At 41.2% G+C, this 16,148-nt stretch overlaps 1 protein-coding gene across 3 annotated transcripts in view; it reads left to right on the top strand.

Moving 5' to 3' along the window:
- SCUBE1 (signal peptide, CUB domain and EGF like domain containing 1) overlaps positions 1-645 on the top strand; it is a 214,215-nt gene extending 213,570 nt beyond the window's left edge. For all 3 annotated transcript variants that reach the window (XM_054399407.1, XM_054399410.1, XM_054399409.1), the window contains one exon: positions 493-645. In XM_054399407.1, the coding sequence (XP_054255382.1) occupies positions 493-645 (153 nt within the window). The remainder of the gene's footprint in view (positions 1-492) is intronic.
- Positions 646-16,148: the final 15,503 nt, after the last annotated feature.

Genomic DNA, 16,148 nt, shown 5'->3' with positions numbered 1-16,148 from the left:
CTGAAAGGACAGGAGCTGATGAACATACAGTTCCCCAGGCCAGCCCTGCCACAGACCTGCCAGTATTCTCTCACTAGAGTTTTGAGGTTGTTCAGGTCCCAGCTGCAGTGTGTACAGTCAGGCACAGGCTCACTAGAGGCCTCGAATCAAGATTTTACCAAGGTACAGGAGAAAATTCTTAAAGATTGTAGAATCACTGAAGAGCAGCCTTTGCTCTTGTTCATAGAAGGAAGGCCCTGAACAGCAGCATGAAACAGGCTGGAATGGCAGTCAGAGACAGTCTGCAATTCTAAACCCTAACTTATGCAGCCATATATTTTATATTCATCCATATAAAACTCCACAGCAACATGGAGGAGTTTATTTGCACTGATTTACCCAGAATCAAATTTCGTGAAAGGACAACCCGACAGTTGTTCATTAATTTTGAAAGCTGTGCAGACACTAAATCCAAGCCCTATTTCCATCTAATATGTATGTTGTCTCCCATAGGACAAGAAACTGATCAAAGCTCTCTTTGATGTACTGGCACACCCACAGAACTATTTCAAGTACACAGCACAAGAGTCAAAAGAGATGTTTCCAAGATCATTTATAAAGCTACTGCGATCAAAAGTCTCCAGATTTCTCCGGCCATACAAATAGCCTCGTGGTACTCAATTTGGGCTACTTTGCATTTCTGTCAAATATTGTCTTTCTTCTCGAGTAGAAACATTTGCTAATTTGAAGGCTCTTTTTTGCAGTCTTGTTTTCAGTTGTATATTGAAAAATATCTATAATGTTTTATAGCCATTAAAAGCCAATGTTCTGAATGGGATTTTCACTAAGAAAGAAAATGATGCATCCCTGAGCACATCTAGTTGAAGATTCAAATTTGTGTCTGCACTAGCATATCTTCAATTTGAAAGTACAGTATTTAGAAAATATTCTTCCTAGCTTTTCATTTTTCATCAAAAACAACTTTTGTCAAAGCAAAGAAGTCTACTCAAATCTGATGAAACTACCTGCAGATAAGTTCTGTTGTAGAAAGAAGTATGTAGTATAAATAATATGTGGATTGTGACTTGCACTTGAAGTTTATATTTGAATCTTGAGAAGGAAAGGGGGAAAAAAGCAATCTAAATGTTGTTATTTCTCATTTGTGGCTTAGTGCAAGTAGAAAGCGAAAGAGTAAAAAGAGAGAAAGAGAGAGAGAAAGAAAAAAGAAAAAGAAGAAAGAAAAAGGAAGGAAGGAACAAAAGAAGAAAGAGAGAAAGAAAAGAAACAGCTGTATAATTTTATCAGTTACATTACATTTAGTCCCATGCTCTAAAGTGCTAGTGTTTTTATCTGTCCTCTTCTAAACTGAAGGGGTTTGCCACTGGCAATGACTTCACTGAAGCAGGTTTAGCTTTGTACACCAGCTGGTCCCTCTGAAGGTATTTACAGTAGGACAGGTGAGAAATGAACAACGCCAGTAACATTTGTAGTCCTGCTTGTCTTTCTGTTAATAGAGCATCTAATTAATTACAATATATAAATATATAAATACACACTTCTATTTGTGGGTACATTAGTGATGTTTAGTTACTGTAAATATTATTCATGTTTAAATCTTTACTCCCACACACCCTATTTACTCCTATCTATTTGTAACTTTGTTTAGATGATTAAATGACTTCTCCAAGTGCTTGTCACTTCCGTTAACACCAAACCACAGCCTTTTGGAGTTTTATAATACTGGACAATGGTTTACTCCAGAACAATCTCTTCCAACATATCTTATTCCAGGAAAAAGATTAGTTAACATGCAACTGCTGTCCAGTGAGGGGTCAACTATAGCCTCTTCTTTGGATGCCCCTTACATGCAGACCAACAGAGCTACCCCTGAGGATGTGACACTTGAGAGGAGGTCACCAAGGGAGAGTTTTTTTTGTTGGACCTACCATCTCTAAAACACTAGGAACATACCTGTGTCACAGGCCTAGGCTCCAGTGGCGGTGAGGAGGACTCAGTTTTGCATGAGTTGGATGGCAGTCCCTGCAGTCCTCAGAGACCTTGCACTCCCTTTAATAATGAATTTGCAGTTGCAGTGCCCACCAACTACTGGGACTGTACAGTCTGCAGGAGAGCATCAGCCTCAGGATCAAGTCATGCTCACACAGTGGCAGATACTGGTGGATTAAGATGCTGATAGATGCTGTGTTTCCTGTTGTTTCCTGGCACAGGAGCTAATTTCAATGAGAGAGTAAGGGGGCATCTTTAAATCCCTTCCTTCTGTAGATCATATTCCTTTTATATCCTACAAGTTTATTACATGGACAAGGTTCCTTTTAGAAAACAACTAACACAGTTTTGCTTTACTGCATATTTTTTGCATATCTACCCTGTAGTTCAACATCCCCTTGGATGCTCTTAAAGACATACATTTAAGAGGGTTATGGTTAACTTACACTTATTTTGTGCTTAAGTATTGTTTAAATGTACAAAGTTGATCTCTGTTGAATATTCCATTTCTAAGTGACACTTTAAGTATTCTATTGAGTTTTTCTACTTAGCCTGCTGTAATTTTGCTTGCCTTCTTTCCTTTTCTGTTAAACAGTACAATTTTTTTCTTTCTATGCCTGAATAGATTCAACTTAGGTTCTAACAACTCATTTTTTCTCTCTCATGGGTCTTAAGTCCTTGATGAGCTTTCTCTTTAATATATATATATATATATATTAACCTTCATTTCAAAAGGTAACATCTCCATAAAAGCCCTTTTTCCAATGGCTGTTAAGCCTAGGGTTTTGTGAGGATGTTGAAACTACTTTTTATAAATACTCATCAGGGGTTACTAAAAGTGGACATTTGAAGGAGAATATCTCATCAGTCCTAGCCTCAGTGCATGCCTTAAACAAAAGAAAAGTTACAAGTATTTTTTTCCATAATAGGAGGTATTTCTAGAAGAAAAAAAAAAAATCTTAAAAAAGCAAGAAATTGTTTTAGGTACTCAATTATCTGTAAGTGTATAGATAAAAATACTTTGACCAAATAGTATTTCAAAGTCTGATAGATGATTCAGAATTATCAGAATGGGTGAGGCATGCAGCCATTCTACTGAAAGACAGAAAGATAAAGATATGAATGACAGAGAGAAAAAGAACTTCCTCATTGCTGAATAATTTACAGCAATCTTTAGTATTTCAAACTTCAGTAAGTCATCTTTGGAACCTGATGATGTGAAATGAGTTAAGTAAAATCCTTGCTAAAATTTCATCTTCACAACCGACACGTGTGGACATAATACCACTGTATGACACTGGTGCCAAGCAGAACAAACTTCCTCTGTCTGAAAGTAATGGCCTTACAAAAACCACTGGCAGCACTGTAACATTTTCTAGGTCCTTAGCTATGTGGAGAATCCAGTGCCAGATAGTGACTACAAGAGGGATGTGTTCCAGTTATGGTCAGTGTTAGTGAGACCCTGTCAGGGCTAAAGGAGGTACAAGCTCTAGGTACTCTCTAGCTCTGGAATCACTCATCCTGACTTAAAACTACACTACAGAAAAGGAGAGTTTTGTCTAGTTCATCCAGACAGGCAATCTGGGAGTGGTGTCAGCTCGTGTTGCCTGGAGTCATGTCAGAGCATAACCTCCATGGTCAAGACAGGGTGCTTAGGGACTTCTGTAGGAAATGCAAACTTTGTGTTGCTGAAAGCAGTGAAAGGAAGAGAATAATTTGGCCTTCAGAAGTACCCAATGAAATGCTTCTGAACATATAGAGTTCTTATATGTGATATATTTAGAAAATGTTCACAGCTCTGTATAGAAATGCACCTGGATGTGTACATTTCTAATGAAATAAGTAATGACAAGTGGTATATATGTCTGTCCGAACCAATTTCAGCTGATTGGTACAATAGCACAGAATTTTTATCTCCGCCTCTAAAAGTTAAAAATGCTTTGAGTTTTATACTAGATTTATAGTTACAGAAACTGGTGGTCATCAAATAGAAAGTCAGCTCAGCTCTTCATTTGTTAATGCTGGTATAGGATGTCTTTGTTGTCAGAAGTCAGAGAACATATTGCTGCTATACAATAGCAGGACAACAAGGACTGTTTTCTTCTATGGAGAAGACCTAGGCATATTTGGGAATCAAAAACTATACAAGGAGAAATATGAGAAAACAAGCTTCATGAATCATCAGAGAATGGCTTAGGTTGGAAGGGACCTTAGAGATCCTCTACTCCAGCCCCCCCACCATGGGCAGAGACACCTCTCAACTAGACTTGGCCTCATTCAACATGGCCTTGAACACCATTCTGAACTGCAGAATATAAAATGTTGGATTTTACCCTAAACATGAAATATTGCCTTGAAACATATTCAAGAAATCCAGTCCTGTATCCGTTCTTGGAGAATTACAGGCTGTATGCAGGACAGGTGCAACAGCATGTTTATATGTATTTACAGGCAGGCTGAAGAAGTATCCATTTGTAATTGCCCAATTCCACATCACAAACTGAGCTTTTCATTTCCAATTTGTAAATGCCTGTGTGCTTAAAAACTGCACCTGTAGCACTTACCATTTTAAGCCTCTCCTCCTGTTTTAAATACTGCACTTACTTCTAGCAAAGCGAAGGTGAATCATCCCTAAACATTCTCAAGTGCCACCTGCAGGAGGCTGCAACAGTCAGAAGCTGCAAATCAAGCCCTAAGTCATGCTTTGAAATCTTAGTTGATTGCTGTTGGCAAGGTGCTTGCATGTGTCATTTGAGTAGAGGAAGCATCAGGTTTCAGTCTTCCATAGCTAGTTTTAGTTTACTTTAGTTTTAGATAGCCTAGATAAAAAAGGTTTGATGAAAGAGTTTTTAGAGTCCACATTCTGAGTTGTCAGCTAGTTTTGGAAGAGCACAGGTCACCTGTAATCCTCTGTCTGTAAGCAGAATGCAAGGATGCTGCCATATGAACAAGGAACATGCATACATGCATTAAACATTCAAAGAGCCAAGTCCAACCTCACCCCGCATCCCGTTTTATAAGTGCGCTCAATAGATTCGGATTTCTCAGGTCAGTCTTACCTTGCAGATAGCAAGTTTCAAAAATCAGGAGCAAAAGTAGTGTGATTGTTATATGGGAATTGCTGACAGGTCCCTGCCAGCAAAACCTAACTGCCTTGTTACGGTTTCCATGTCTGGACTTTAAATACCTTTGAATGCTCTTAAAAAAAAGAAAGCTGAAGTGGAATCTTCAACAGGTCAATCCAGTGGCAGATTTCTCAGCTACCTCAGGGGTCTGGATTTCCCCTTTCCTAATGCTGGGAATGAGCAAGGCACACAGTTACTTGTACCTGTGTCATGAGTTCAAGTAGTTGTATTTTTTCCATAGTATAAAACCACTGATTGACAGGAATGTTAGTAACTGGAGACATTCTATAGACTCCCAATACTTTGAGACTTTAATGAAATCGTTTTCTAGGATGAGAAATCGTAGTGAGCACTTGGGGAAAAAAAAAAAAGCAACAAACTTTTGTCTCCCATAAGAATTTACAGAAGAAGGGAAAATTCTGTAAGATACTATGAACTTATTCTTCAGTGGGAGATTTGGATTCGGAGAGGTCTCATGTTTTAGAATAACATTTTTCATCTAAATAGAAATAGACTGGGAAATAAACTCTTAATGTCAAAACACTGTTATCTAAGTATCTGAATATATACAATTCCAGTTTGTTATTTCATTTATTTATTCTGTTTCATCACTAAGCTTTTAATCTATAAAATGAATATGTACTATACAAGAGAAAAATGTACAGAAGTACCTGTAGATGTAATAATTTAAACCATCTGTATTCAGAAAGCAGAGATAACAAGTTTAAAGATATACAAACAATTGCAATTCAATTTTAGCTGAATTTCTCAATATCTAGAAAAAAGAAGTTGCTTTGCTTAATTAAACTTTATTTTAATGATTGTGAATTTTTTTTTTTTTTTAGAGTTTCGGGGTTTTTTACTTTTTTAATTAAAATTATTTTGTAAATATTGTTTCCTACATTTTATACCTTAGGCTGTTAATTTGCATTGAAGCAGCAGATACTCAACATGATGATTAGAAATATACTTTAGGAGACTGGGGTGGATGCAGTCAGTGGTTAGATTCATCCTTCCAGATTATAGCTCCTGTTGTTTCTGCAGTCCCACTGGCACCATAAGAGGAGTTACCTGGGGCAATTTTACCTGCTAATTTTCATAGAAGTAACTATCAAGTTTCATTTTGAAGCGCTCAGCAATTGCGTAATGAAAAAGAATGTGTGTTTTAAAGACAGGGTCAGTTCTTCTGTTGTTTAAGTAACAACACAAAACTCAGAAAGAGAAGGAATTCAAAAGGTTATGCCCAAGTATCATACAAAGACAAGGAAAGGTATGGCATCGCCATGCTCCTAGGCGGCAGTGGAATTGATAAAACCTCATAGCTGATCAGATCATACAGCCTTTTTCAGGCAAAACTGCCACAGAGTTCAGTGGTAGTTTCACCTGCATAAAGTGCACCATGATTATGCCCATCATCTGCTAAGCAGGAGTTTCTGGTAGACTTGATTTCAGGTGGAAATGCCTGGAGTATAATGCTGGTTTCTAGGCCAGTTTGCTTCACATAAATCACTGGGCAAAAGTGGTGTTTTTAACTAAACTCTTGCAGATGCTGCTGGGACTTCTAAGCTTTATTACCAATGTAAATTATGTACAAACAGCTATTTCCAGATGAAAGGTGCCACGACGATTTAGAGCAAAGACAGTGATAATTGGATACTTAGAAAATGCATCGGTCTAAGCTTTACCAATATTTTAACAATACCATCAGATCTGTAGTAGGAAACGTTGTTGTAAATGTACCTTATAAGACAGACATTTCCTTTTGCCTCTGTATATTAATAGCTTTGATTTCTATGTCAAAGTTCAAAATTAAGCATGTAATAAAACTTTTGTTAAAATCACTTTCATAATAAACGTAAAATGGAACGGATAGCCCTTGCCTGCCATTGATTTGTGTACATGGAGAGGCTCTGTGCACCAGTGTCATCTCAACAGCAAGCAGTAGAGAGCCTGGGGTTTTTTGATAGTATTTACTTTTTCTTTCTCATCAAACAACTGGAGTTTGTGAGTGCTGGGTCACTGATTTTACATTCCTTCCAAACAGACTTCAAGAAGAGTTTTTCAGAGCAAGAAGAAATCCTGGCTACAGCAAAGCACCACATCACCAACATCCCTTTAACTATTTCTTAAAATAACTCTGTTACTATGCGTATCTCATGCACATGTCTTTTCCCATGGGCAGCCTCAAAGAAAGGAGGGAACTCTCTTCCACTGGTGGCCTGATAGACTACTCTCTCACCACAAGCTGCAGAGAAGAATGGTGACTTCAAAATTCACCTGCTGCTTGTCCCGCTGAGGAGTAGGTTGAGGGGAAAATACACTTTGCACCCAAAATGATGATTTCAAGGGAAATCAAAAGCGTCTTTTCCCCCACTAGAGTGTATTTGCCGAGGCCATGCCTGCTGATGAATTTTACAATGATAGTGACACTTCTGCAGTCCAAGAGTTCAAAGTCAGTAGAATTTGTACCATCAGTGGACAAAGTGAAACTCCTGATGCTGATAATGATGAAAATAGATAATGACAGAAGAGAGACCATCTGTGACATCAAAAGGTCAGTTAGATCTGATCCTGTTTTTGCAGTTTAAGCAGAACTGCAAGTTGTCCCTAAAGGTACACAGACCAAAAGCAGGGATGTTCTTAATTCAGTTGACAGCAGGTTTGCTACTCAGCACTGCTTGTTAGGGAATGAGCACAGCCTGTGGAGCAGCCACCTACTGTAGAACAGGCAGGAGGCCACAAGTACCAGCACAGTGTGTGGCATTATGTGCTTAATCTCATGTAAGTAGCTTATCTTGTTAAGAGAAAGCATTGTCATACAACAGCATGCTCAGCTAATTTTGTGTATGTTGTAAATTATATAAATACTGTCAGGTGAGACAGTGTGAATGATACAAATACTGCTCTGGTGAGACCTCACCTGAAGTACTCTATCCAGGTCTGGAGCTCTCAATACAGGAAGGACATGGACAAGATGGAGTGGGTCCAGAGGAGGGCCACAAAAATGATCAGGGGGTTGGAGCACCTCTGCTATGAAGACAGGTCGTTCAGTGTGGAGAGGAGAAGACTACAGGTAGACCTAATAATAACCTTCCAGTACCCGAAGGGGGCTACAAGAAGGATGGAGAGAGACTATTTACAAAGGCCTGTAGTGACAGGATGAGGGGTAATGGCTCCAAACTAGAGAATAGTAGATTTAGACTGGATGTTCAGAACAAGTTTTTTACCGTGTGGGTAGTGCAACATTGAAACAGGTAGTTGAGGCCCCATCCCTGGAGATATTCAAGGTGAGGCTCGACAGGGCTCTGGGCAACCTGATCTAGTTGAGGATTCCCCTGCTTACTGCAGAGGGCGTTGGACTCTATGAGTTTTGGAGGTCCCTTCCAACCCAGACCATTCTGTGATTCTCTGACTGGTGACTGTGTCACTGACAAATTTGAAGGGCACAGAGCAACAGCTAAATTATAACTGGCTACAAAAAACAGATACTGCCTTTTTCAGCTACTAGCAATCCACTTAGGAAATATCCTCAGTTATCCTCATGACACTCTTAAGATACAGCATCACTTATATCAGAATAACAGTGCTACATGAGATGGTACATAGCTGTCTTTATAGCTTCAGAGCTTTGAAAGAGTAAGAGGAAACAACAGCTCCTATCAAAGATGGAGAAAAGCTGAACTCAAAAGTTCCTAACGGTTATCAGAAGTCAAATTAATTACCAGTAAAGAAGTATTGGTGTACAATGGCAAGAGCCACTCAAAGTTTAGCAGCTATGAGACTGCATATCTGAGTACAAGGCTCTAACTTACTGAAATCGGCATTCCCTGGTGAGAATCACAGAGTTCTTTCCACAACTTCCCAACAAACTTACCTGATGACCAGCACCATGGCACAAAACAGCAGGTAAGTGAAAGATGCCTGGGCACAGATTTTTCCTTCCCTGTGTTCAGTCATCAGTACTGAGCGACCCCTGGTGTCACAGAAGGGGTCTGTCCTGTGGGACACAACTTGACTACTGGCGTCAGCTTTGATGCCCTCTCTAAAAGACAGACTTTGAGGTGCTGGTGTGGGTCCAGAGAATGGCAATGGAGCTGGTAAAGGTTAAGGCTTAGCTGGGCAGATGGGAGTCACCTGACCCCGGAGGGGCTCACCGGACGCCATGTGGGAGGTACTGGATCAGGTTTATCCCTGCCCCTTCCTGCCTCTATTTGGGGGGAGGGGGCACGGCAGGGCAGGTGTGATGTCACGCTCTCTTATTGTCTTGCCTTCCCCTTGGCAGCTGCCTTGTCTGAGAGATCTTCTGACCATGTGGTTGGGCTTACCTCCGTGTGTTGGGTCCTACCTCCTGAGAAATCCATCCTCATCTGGGGGAATCCATGGTCATCCATGGTTGGGTTATATATATATCCTCCCTCATTTTCTCTGTATATTCCTTCTTCCTTAATACCTGTTATTTCTTGTTAAAAATTATCTTTTATCTTCCTGCCTATTTTTTCCTCTAGAGGGAGAAGGGAAGGGGAAGAGTGGGGTATTCTAAAAATCCATCCTGGGAGGTTTTGCCCTGAAGCTTTTAAGTGGTGTAATGGAGTAAAGGAGGCTGATGGGAGACCTTACTGCTCTCTACAACAACCTGAAAGCAGATTGTAGTGAAGTGAGTGTTGATCTCTTCTCCCTAGAAACAAGTGATAGGACAAGAGGAAATGGCCTCAAGTTCCACCAGGGGAGGTTAGCTATTAGAAAAACCACCTAGCCCTGATGTGTGCAGAAATCTTTCCTACAGCTGGAAGTGCAGTATTTGTGTGCAGCTGCATGACAGCACATCGCTGCAGTGCAAAGCTCTGAGCAGCTGATCCCATGGCTGTTTGAGCTTTACATGGCTTATCACAGAGTCATGCTCTTAGCCTCACAGCTGCTTGCTGGGACTCTCTCTGCAGAGGTTCCTTCCCAGGTGAGTGCAGTCAGTACTGGTTTGGGGATTACCAAAAATATACCTGTTCACAAAAGCTACAAACCATCACTGCTATTTTGATGCTAAGTAATACATTTTGCATTCTTACAACAACATCTATGAGGTTTTAGGGTCACAGATACAGCTATGACGAAGTATTTACAGCAAATTACATTTCTCTTATCTCAGCCCAAATATCAATTTTCTGTGCTTAGAAGTTCTAGTTTTGCTGTTGAGAAAGTTGTTTATTTGAAAGAAAATGTTTTCCTTGATACTGCAGCTTTTATAATAAAATGCACCCAAAATATGTCCACTCATCTCCTTTTCAGTATTATTTTGAGGTTCTCTTCTGCCCCTTACATTCCTATCTCTGACTGAGACATTTCCGTGACATGTTGCCAAAAAGGAAGGATATATTGTGAAACAATAGGAAAATGAAGTGTGGAATTCACATCAGATCTACCGAGATCAGAGAGCCATAAACATTTGAAATAAGCCCAGAATTTTCCAGACTCAGGAAACTTTGTAAAACTCTAGTTGTATTTGCTGGGGACAAATATGCTAACTCCTAACTAAATTCCTTCTTGAGGCTGCTGCAGGGCAGGAGCTGAATCAGGTAGTGGTGAATAAGGCATCAAGACTGCTGTGACAGAAGTGTAAGGGCTGCATGGGTTGGCCCCTCCCAGACAGTGCCAGAAGGCTAAATCCATCTTATTTGAGACTGAGGCAGTGCTAGTAAGCTTAGCCTTGCTAAGAATGTTTTTTCATTCTCTGTAGATACCTGTGTAAAGTAACACATTAAATTTAACAAGCACTTTGCCTGAGTAAAAACTGCATTGTTCAGGCACTGTAAATTGGTCACTCTGCCTAAGAAAACAATCAGAATAATATGCTGTGATATTTTTTTCTTTGTAAAGATTGTCCACAAATACCTGCTTTCACGGTGAGAGGGTGACCGTTCATCTCCGAGCTATGCCTCTAGCATAACAGGTAATCTACACTGCTCCTGAAAACCTCACTGTGTAGCTGGCAGCTGAAGGGGTGAAGTGGTGAGTGCTGGACTCTCCTCCGTGTTCTGGGAATTGCTCCTGTTGAAGAAAACCAGCAAAAGAGTCAAGTAGGCTGCCAGGGATGGCAGCTGGATAACAGTGCATTAGGTGCTGGACAAAGTCAGGGAATGAACAGCCCACTTAGAGTTGCTTCTGTGTCCCAGGATCTTTTCTGTTAATTACTCTTAATCCCAGGGACTGCAATTGTGGTTTTTTACTGCTCACAGTTTATCAGCAGCACTGTAGCCTGACCACAGACCTGCAAACTCACCCAATCAGCCTGGAACCATAGACAGCTGGCCAGCAGCCAGAACTCCTACCCAAAGAGAGGTGGAAGTGCAAACAAGCAGTGAGAAAACACCTGCTTGTACTTGGTGAGAATAAGAATTATGTAACTCTCACGTTAGAGCAGGAACATGTTCCCTCCTGCCTCTGGGCAGAGCATGATCACTGTGGCACTGCTGAACAAAGAAGTGAAACTACATCCCACTTTTCTTAAATGGTCTGTCTAGGGGAAAAAAAAAAGATTGACTTTTTTTTTGTAATTAAAAACTTTGACTCAAATATAAGATTATTATTATCTATTTTCTTGTCATGTTTACTACACAAAATGTTTGTCTCAAGCTTCGAGTGTAAACAAAACCTATGCAAAAATCCAAATTGTGTAATTTGCTTTATTCAATACAGGCTGTGTGGAACCATACCATGGTGTATGCATATATACCATGCCATCACATATTGAACCAATGGCAAAGAACAAAAGGAAGGAAGGAAAGAAGGAAGGCATTGAGTACCTCTTCAGTAAGCAAGGTCCACATTTTATAATGCTAGTGCAAGATCACCACCTCAGCCATTCTTTTTTTCCAGACCACAATATTAGTAAAAACATCCCCAAACTCAGAGTAGCATGGCTAGAACCCAGTCAAGGAACACTGGAAAAACAACTCTTTTTTGATCTTCTGATGTTTAATCAGGTAGGTCTTCTTAGTGACATACTAGTAAAGCCTTTAGGCTGGGGATGTATGGCAAGACAGCACGTGGTGAGGCAGACAGTCTCAGGCAAAGGGGAAGATTTGCCTGCATTTATTATTCAGGTATCCAACCTGAGGATAGTGCTAGATGCTCACCAGCAGAATTGTGATGTAGAGCATGTAGGCATCATTTTTCATCTCTTTTTACTCTCTCTGTGCCTGGCTGTGCTATTGCAGCTCTTTAATATACAGACCCTCCTGATAACTCTGTGATTATGTGAAGAGAGAGACCGCAGCTCTGCACAGATATATGTAGGACACCAGTCCATCAGAACAAGACAGGGCAGTGAGCAAAGAATTGTTTCTTCAATGTGGCATTCATGTACATTCTCCACTGACTGTGTTTCATTAATTCAAGGCTTTCATGACCAGCTACTGACCCTAAATTCTTATTTCTAGAACCTGCCTTTTCTTTCTAGGGCTGCGTGACACCCCTCCTAGCACAGTGACATGCTGCCAGCAGAAGCAGATCTGAAGTTGAATCCCGATTTGAGGATAGGCTGGCAGGAAAAGTAGTTTCCACAGTCTCTGAACAGACAGGGAGGAGGAAGCGATGCCAGCTCTCTCCCAGCAGCAACATCAGCTCTTGGCTGGCCAAATCAATGGGCAGAGTGAAGCCCTGGCCAACACTCTGAGCAGCTGCCAGTGTCAGATGCCTGGCTTTACGCCTGTAGCGTCATAGCCATACCTGAGTTGAGACCAAGGCTACCAGTAATGTTTAGGGAGCCTCAGGTGAAAGTGGTTTAGACTATTCCTTACAAAATCTGAGGAGGAGTGAAGTTCCTTAGAAATGTCTTCTACTCAACCCAAGAAAAATACTGGGAAGCCCCCTCCCCGCTACCAGCACTTGCAAGGAACACACCTTCCCCTTACACTGATAAGTATCTAAGAGAGGCCTATGTGTTAAAATTAACTTTAAAGGAATGCTTTAATGTACAAAATTACTGACACCACAATGTCAGTTTTTCCCCTGCACACACAACTCTAAGAGAACATTCCCTGTGGCTGCAGCCAACAGCTAGCCTGTTATGCTCTTACCCCAAAGCGGGGTCGTTTACCCAGTGTGCAACAGCCAATATACACAGAGAGCAGAGCTGTTCTATTTACCTCAGATTTGCACAAAACTGGCAGTTAGGCAGTATTCTAGAAAGCAGAGTTTCACACACACAAGTCTCATTAACATGTTCCTCCTACTTATGCCTATCTATCACTATTCTACTTCTTGGTTGGTTTACAACTTCTTCATCTTCAATTCAGAGAATCACCAAATGGTAGGAGCTGGAAGGAACCTCTGAAGATCATCTAGTCCGATGCCACTGCTATTGAAGCAATAGCATCTACAAAATTAGCAGCACATGGTCTGAGAGGCAAGTGGCTTCCCAGCTCCAGGTGGTATAATATTACAATGATAGGTTAATGAGTGAAGTCGACTCATTAGGAACATCAGTTGCAACAGTTTACAATTTGCTGATAAAAGTTTCTTCCACTGATAACAAGTTCTTGTTTCTTTAGTCCTTGATGTCCTTGGTATTTTCTTAGAGCTTTTTGTTTTACTTTGGTGGGAATTTTGAGCACAAGCCAGGCATCATCCATCTTTGGGCTCCTCCTCAAGGCTGTAGTTCCCAGCAAGGCATGCATTGTTTATACAAAGTAATCAGCCTTACACCATAAAGCCCTTCATCAATGCTTCTCTTTAGAATACTAGTGTAGTATATTCAACCTTACCTTAAACAGCAGCACTATAACCTAGGTGTTTACTCAAGCAGTTTCTCTTTGGTAACAGTGCCTTGCACTCTACCTGTAACACACCTCAAAGGCTATGACTGAAGCCTTCCCATGTGGTGGTGTGGTTAAAAACACCACATCCCAACTTAAAACTACCACATCCCATTTAAAACTACCACATCCCAAGAAGTCCCCTTTGTTTCAAAGTACTGGGAAACTCAACCATCTTTCTATCAAGCAAAAATTAATTTGAGTTCATGATTTTTAGTTCATACCCATGTGGAATCAAACCATAACTGTCTAAAAACATTCCCTGTATGTACATAGGTAAGTATTTTCTCCCCTAGATAATCCATGTATGGGAAAGGCATATCAGAGCCATACACAAATATAAAATGAAAATTTATAGTAATATTACACAGATTCATGGATTCACAGATTGCATTGAGTTGGAAGGGACCCTCAAAGGTCATCTTGTCCTGAAGGAATTGATTTAGGGACCAGAACCCCAGACACTATCTTACTGATAGAAGGAGGTGCTTTAACCCTGATGGGTGGCAAACCCTGGGAACAGAGCGCAGCTAGAAGGAAAACACAGACAGGTCGGCTCCCTAGAGGCCACTGTGACCTAAGGGAGTTATGCAGGGACCTGATAACAAGAACAAAGCAAAACTTAGGACAGAATTATGGAATCCCTTTATCTCTTGCCTGACGTATGCTTAAGCCTTCTGAAAAATATATGCGTTCGTGTGATACTTTGTAGCCAATCATGAATTTACAACTGTAGTATGGACATACTAATGACCAATTACAAGCTGCCTTCTGATATTATGTTAACCTATATAAAGAAAAAGCTTTGTACAATAAATCGACACTTGGCTTGCATCAGGCCTCGTCCCGTCTCTCACATCGCAGCATTGTCCAACCCTCCTGCAGTCAGCAGGGACACCTCCAACTAGATCAGGCTGCCCACAGCCACGGCAAGTCTGATCTTGAATGTCGCCAGGGCCTCGACCACATTCCTGGGCAGCCAAATCCAGTATTCTATCACTCTCATTGCAAAGAACTTCTTCCTCATGTCTAACCTAAATCTACCCTCCTCCTGTTTGAAACCATTGCCCCTCGTCTTATTGCTACAAGCCCTTCTAAACAGTCCTTCCCCAGCCTTCCTGTAGGGCCCCTACAGATAGTGAAATCTAGCTGTAAGGTCTCCTCAGAGCCTTCTCTTCCCCAGGCTGAACAGCCCCAATTCTTTCAGCCTGTCTTCACAGGAGAGGTGTTCCACCCTCTGATCACCTTTGTGGTCTCCTCTAGACCCACTCCAGCAGGTCCATGTCTCCCCTGTGTTGGGGGCCCCAGAGCTAGACACAGTACTCCAGGTAAGGACTCACCAGAGAAGAATAGAATAGCAGAATCACCTCTCTCGACTCGCTTCTTTTGATGCAGACCAGGATGTGATTTGCCTTCTGAGCTGCAAGTGTGCATTGTTGGCTCATATTCAGCTGCTCACCCACCAGTACCTCCAAGTCCTTTACTGCAGGGCTGCTCTCAATTTTGTCATACCCCAGCCTGTATTGATACCAAGGGTTGACCCAACCTAGGTGCAGGACCTTGCACTTTGCCTGACTGACCCTCAGTATAACATTTTAATGTTAAATTTTTAATTTAAAAATTTTAATAGGGAGCTAGTGATGCTTGGTTCCTAAGCAAGAAAAGGAGACTCAGGGGAGACATTCTTGTTTTCTAACACTCCCTAAAAAGAGGTTGGAGGGAGGTAGTGTCAGTTTCTTCTCCCCAGTAACAAGCGATAGGACAAGAGGAAATGGCCTCAAGATGCACCAGGAGGTTTAAAGTGAGCATTAGAACAAATTTCTTCACTATGAGGGCTCTCAAACATGGGAGCAGGCTCCCCAGGAAGATGGTTGAATCTCCATCCCTGGAAGAGTTTAAAAGAGGCAGAAATATGGTGCTGAGGGACATGGTTTAGGACCAGACTTAGCAGAGCTTGGTAACGGTTGGACTAGACTTTAAAGGTCTTTTCCAGCTGAAACTATTCTATGATGATTCTGTCTTGTGGCCGGCACCGCGCCACAAACACTGTGGTTTTATTAAATCTGCAGGGAAGGAGAAGATCAAAGCAGAAGCACAATCCGCTCCTGCTGAACAGAGAAAAGCCCTCCTCACATGTTGTCTTCAGCGGTGGTTGGATGGTTGGAAGCCGTCCGTGTCCTTCGTGAGGCGAGCCGCCACCCAAACGGCCACGATCGCCACTCACCCCACT

This window comes from Indicator indicator, chromosome 3, assembly GCF_027791375.1.
Source record: "Indicator indicator isolate 239-I01 chromosome 3, UM_Iind_1.1, whole genome shotgun sequence".
Classification (NCBI taxonomy): Eukaryota; Metazoa; Chordata; class Aves; order Piciformes; family Indicatoridae; genus Indicator; species Indicator indicator.
Note: the sequence above shows the minus strand (reverse complement) of the source record. Positions and strands in the feature narration are given on the sequence as shown.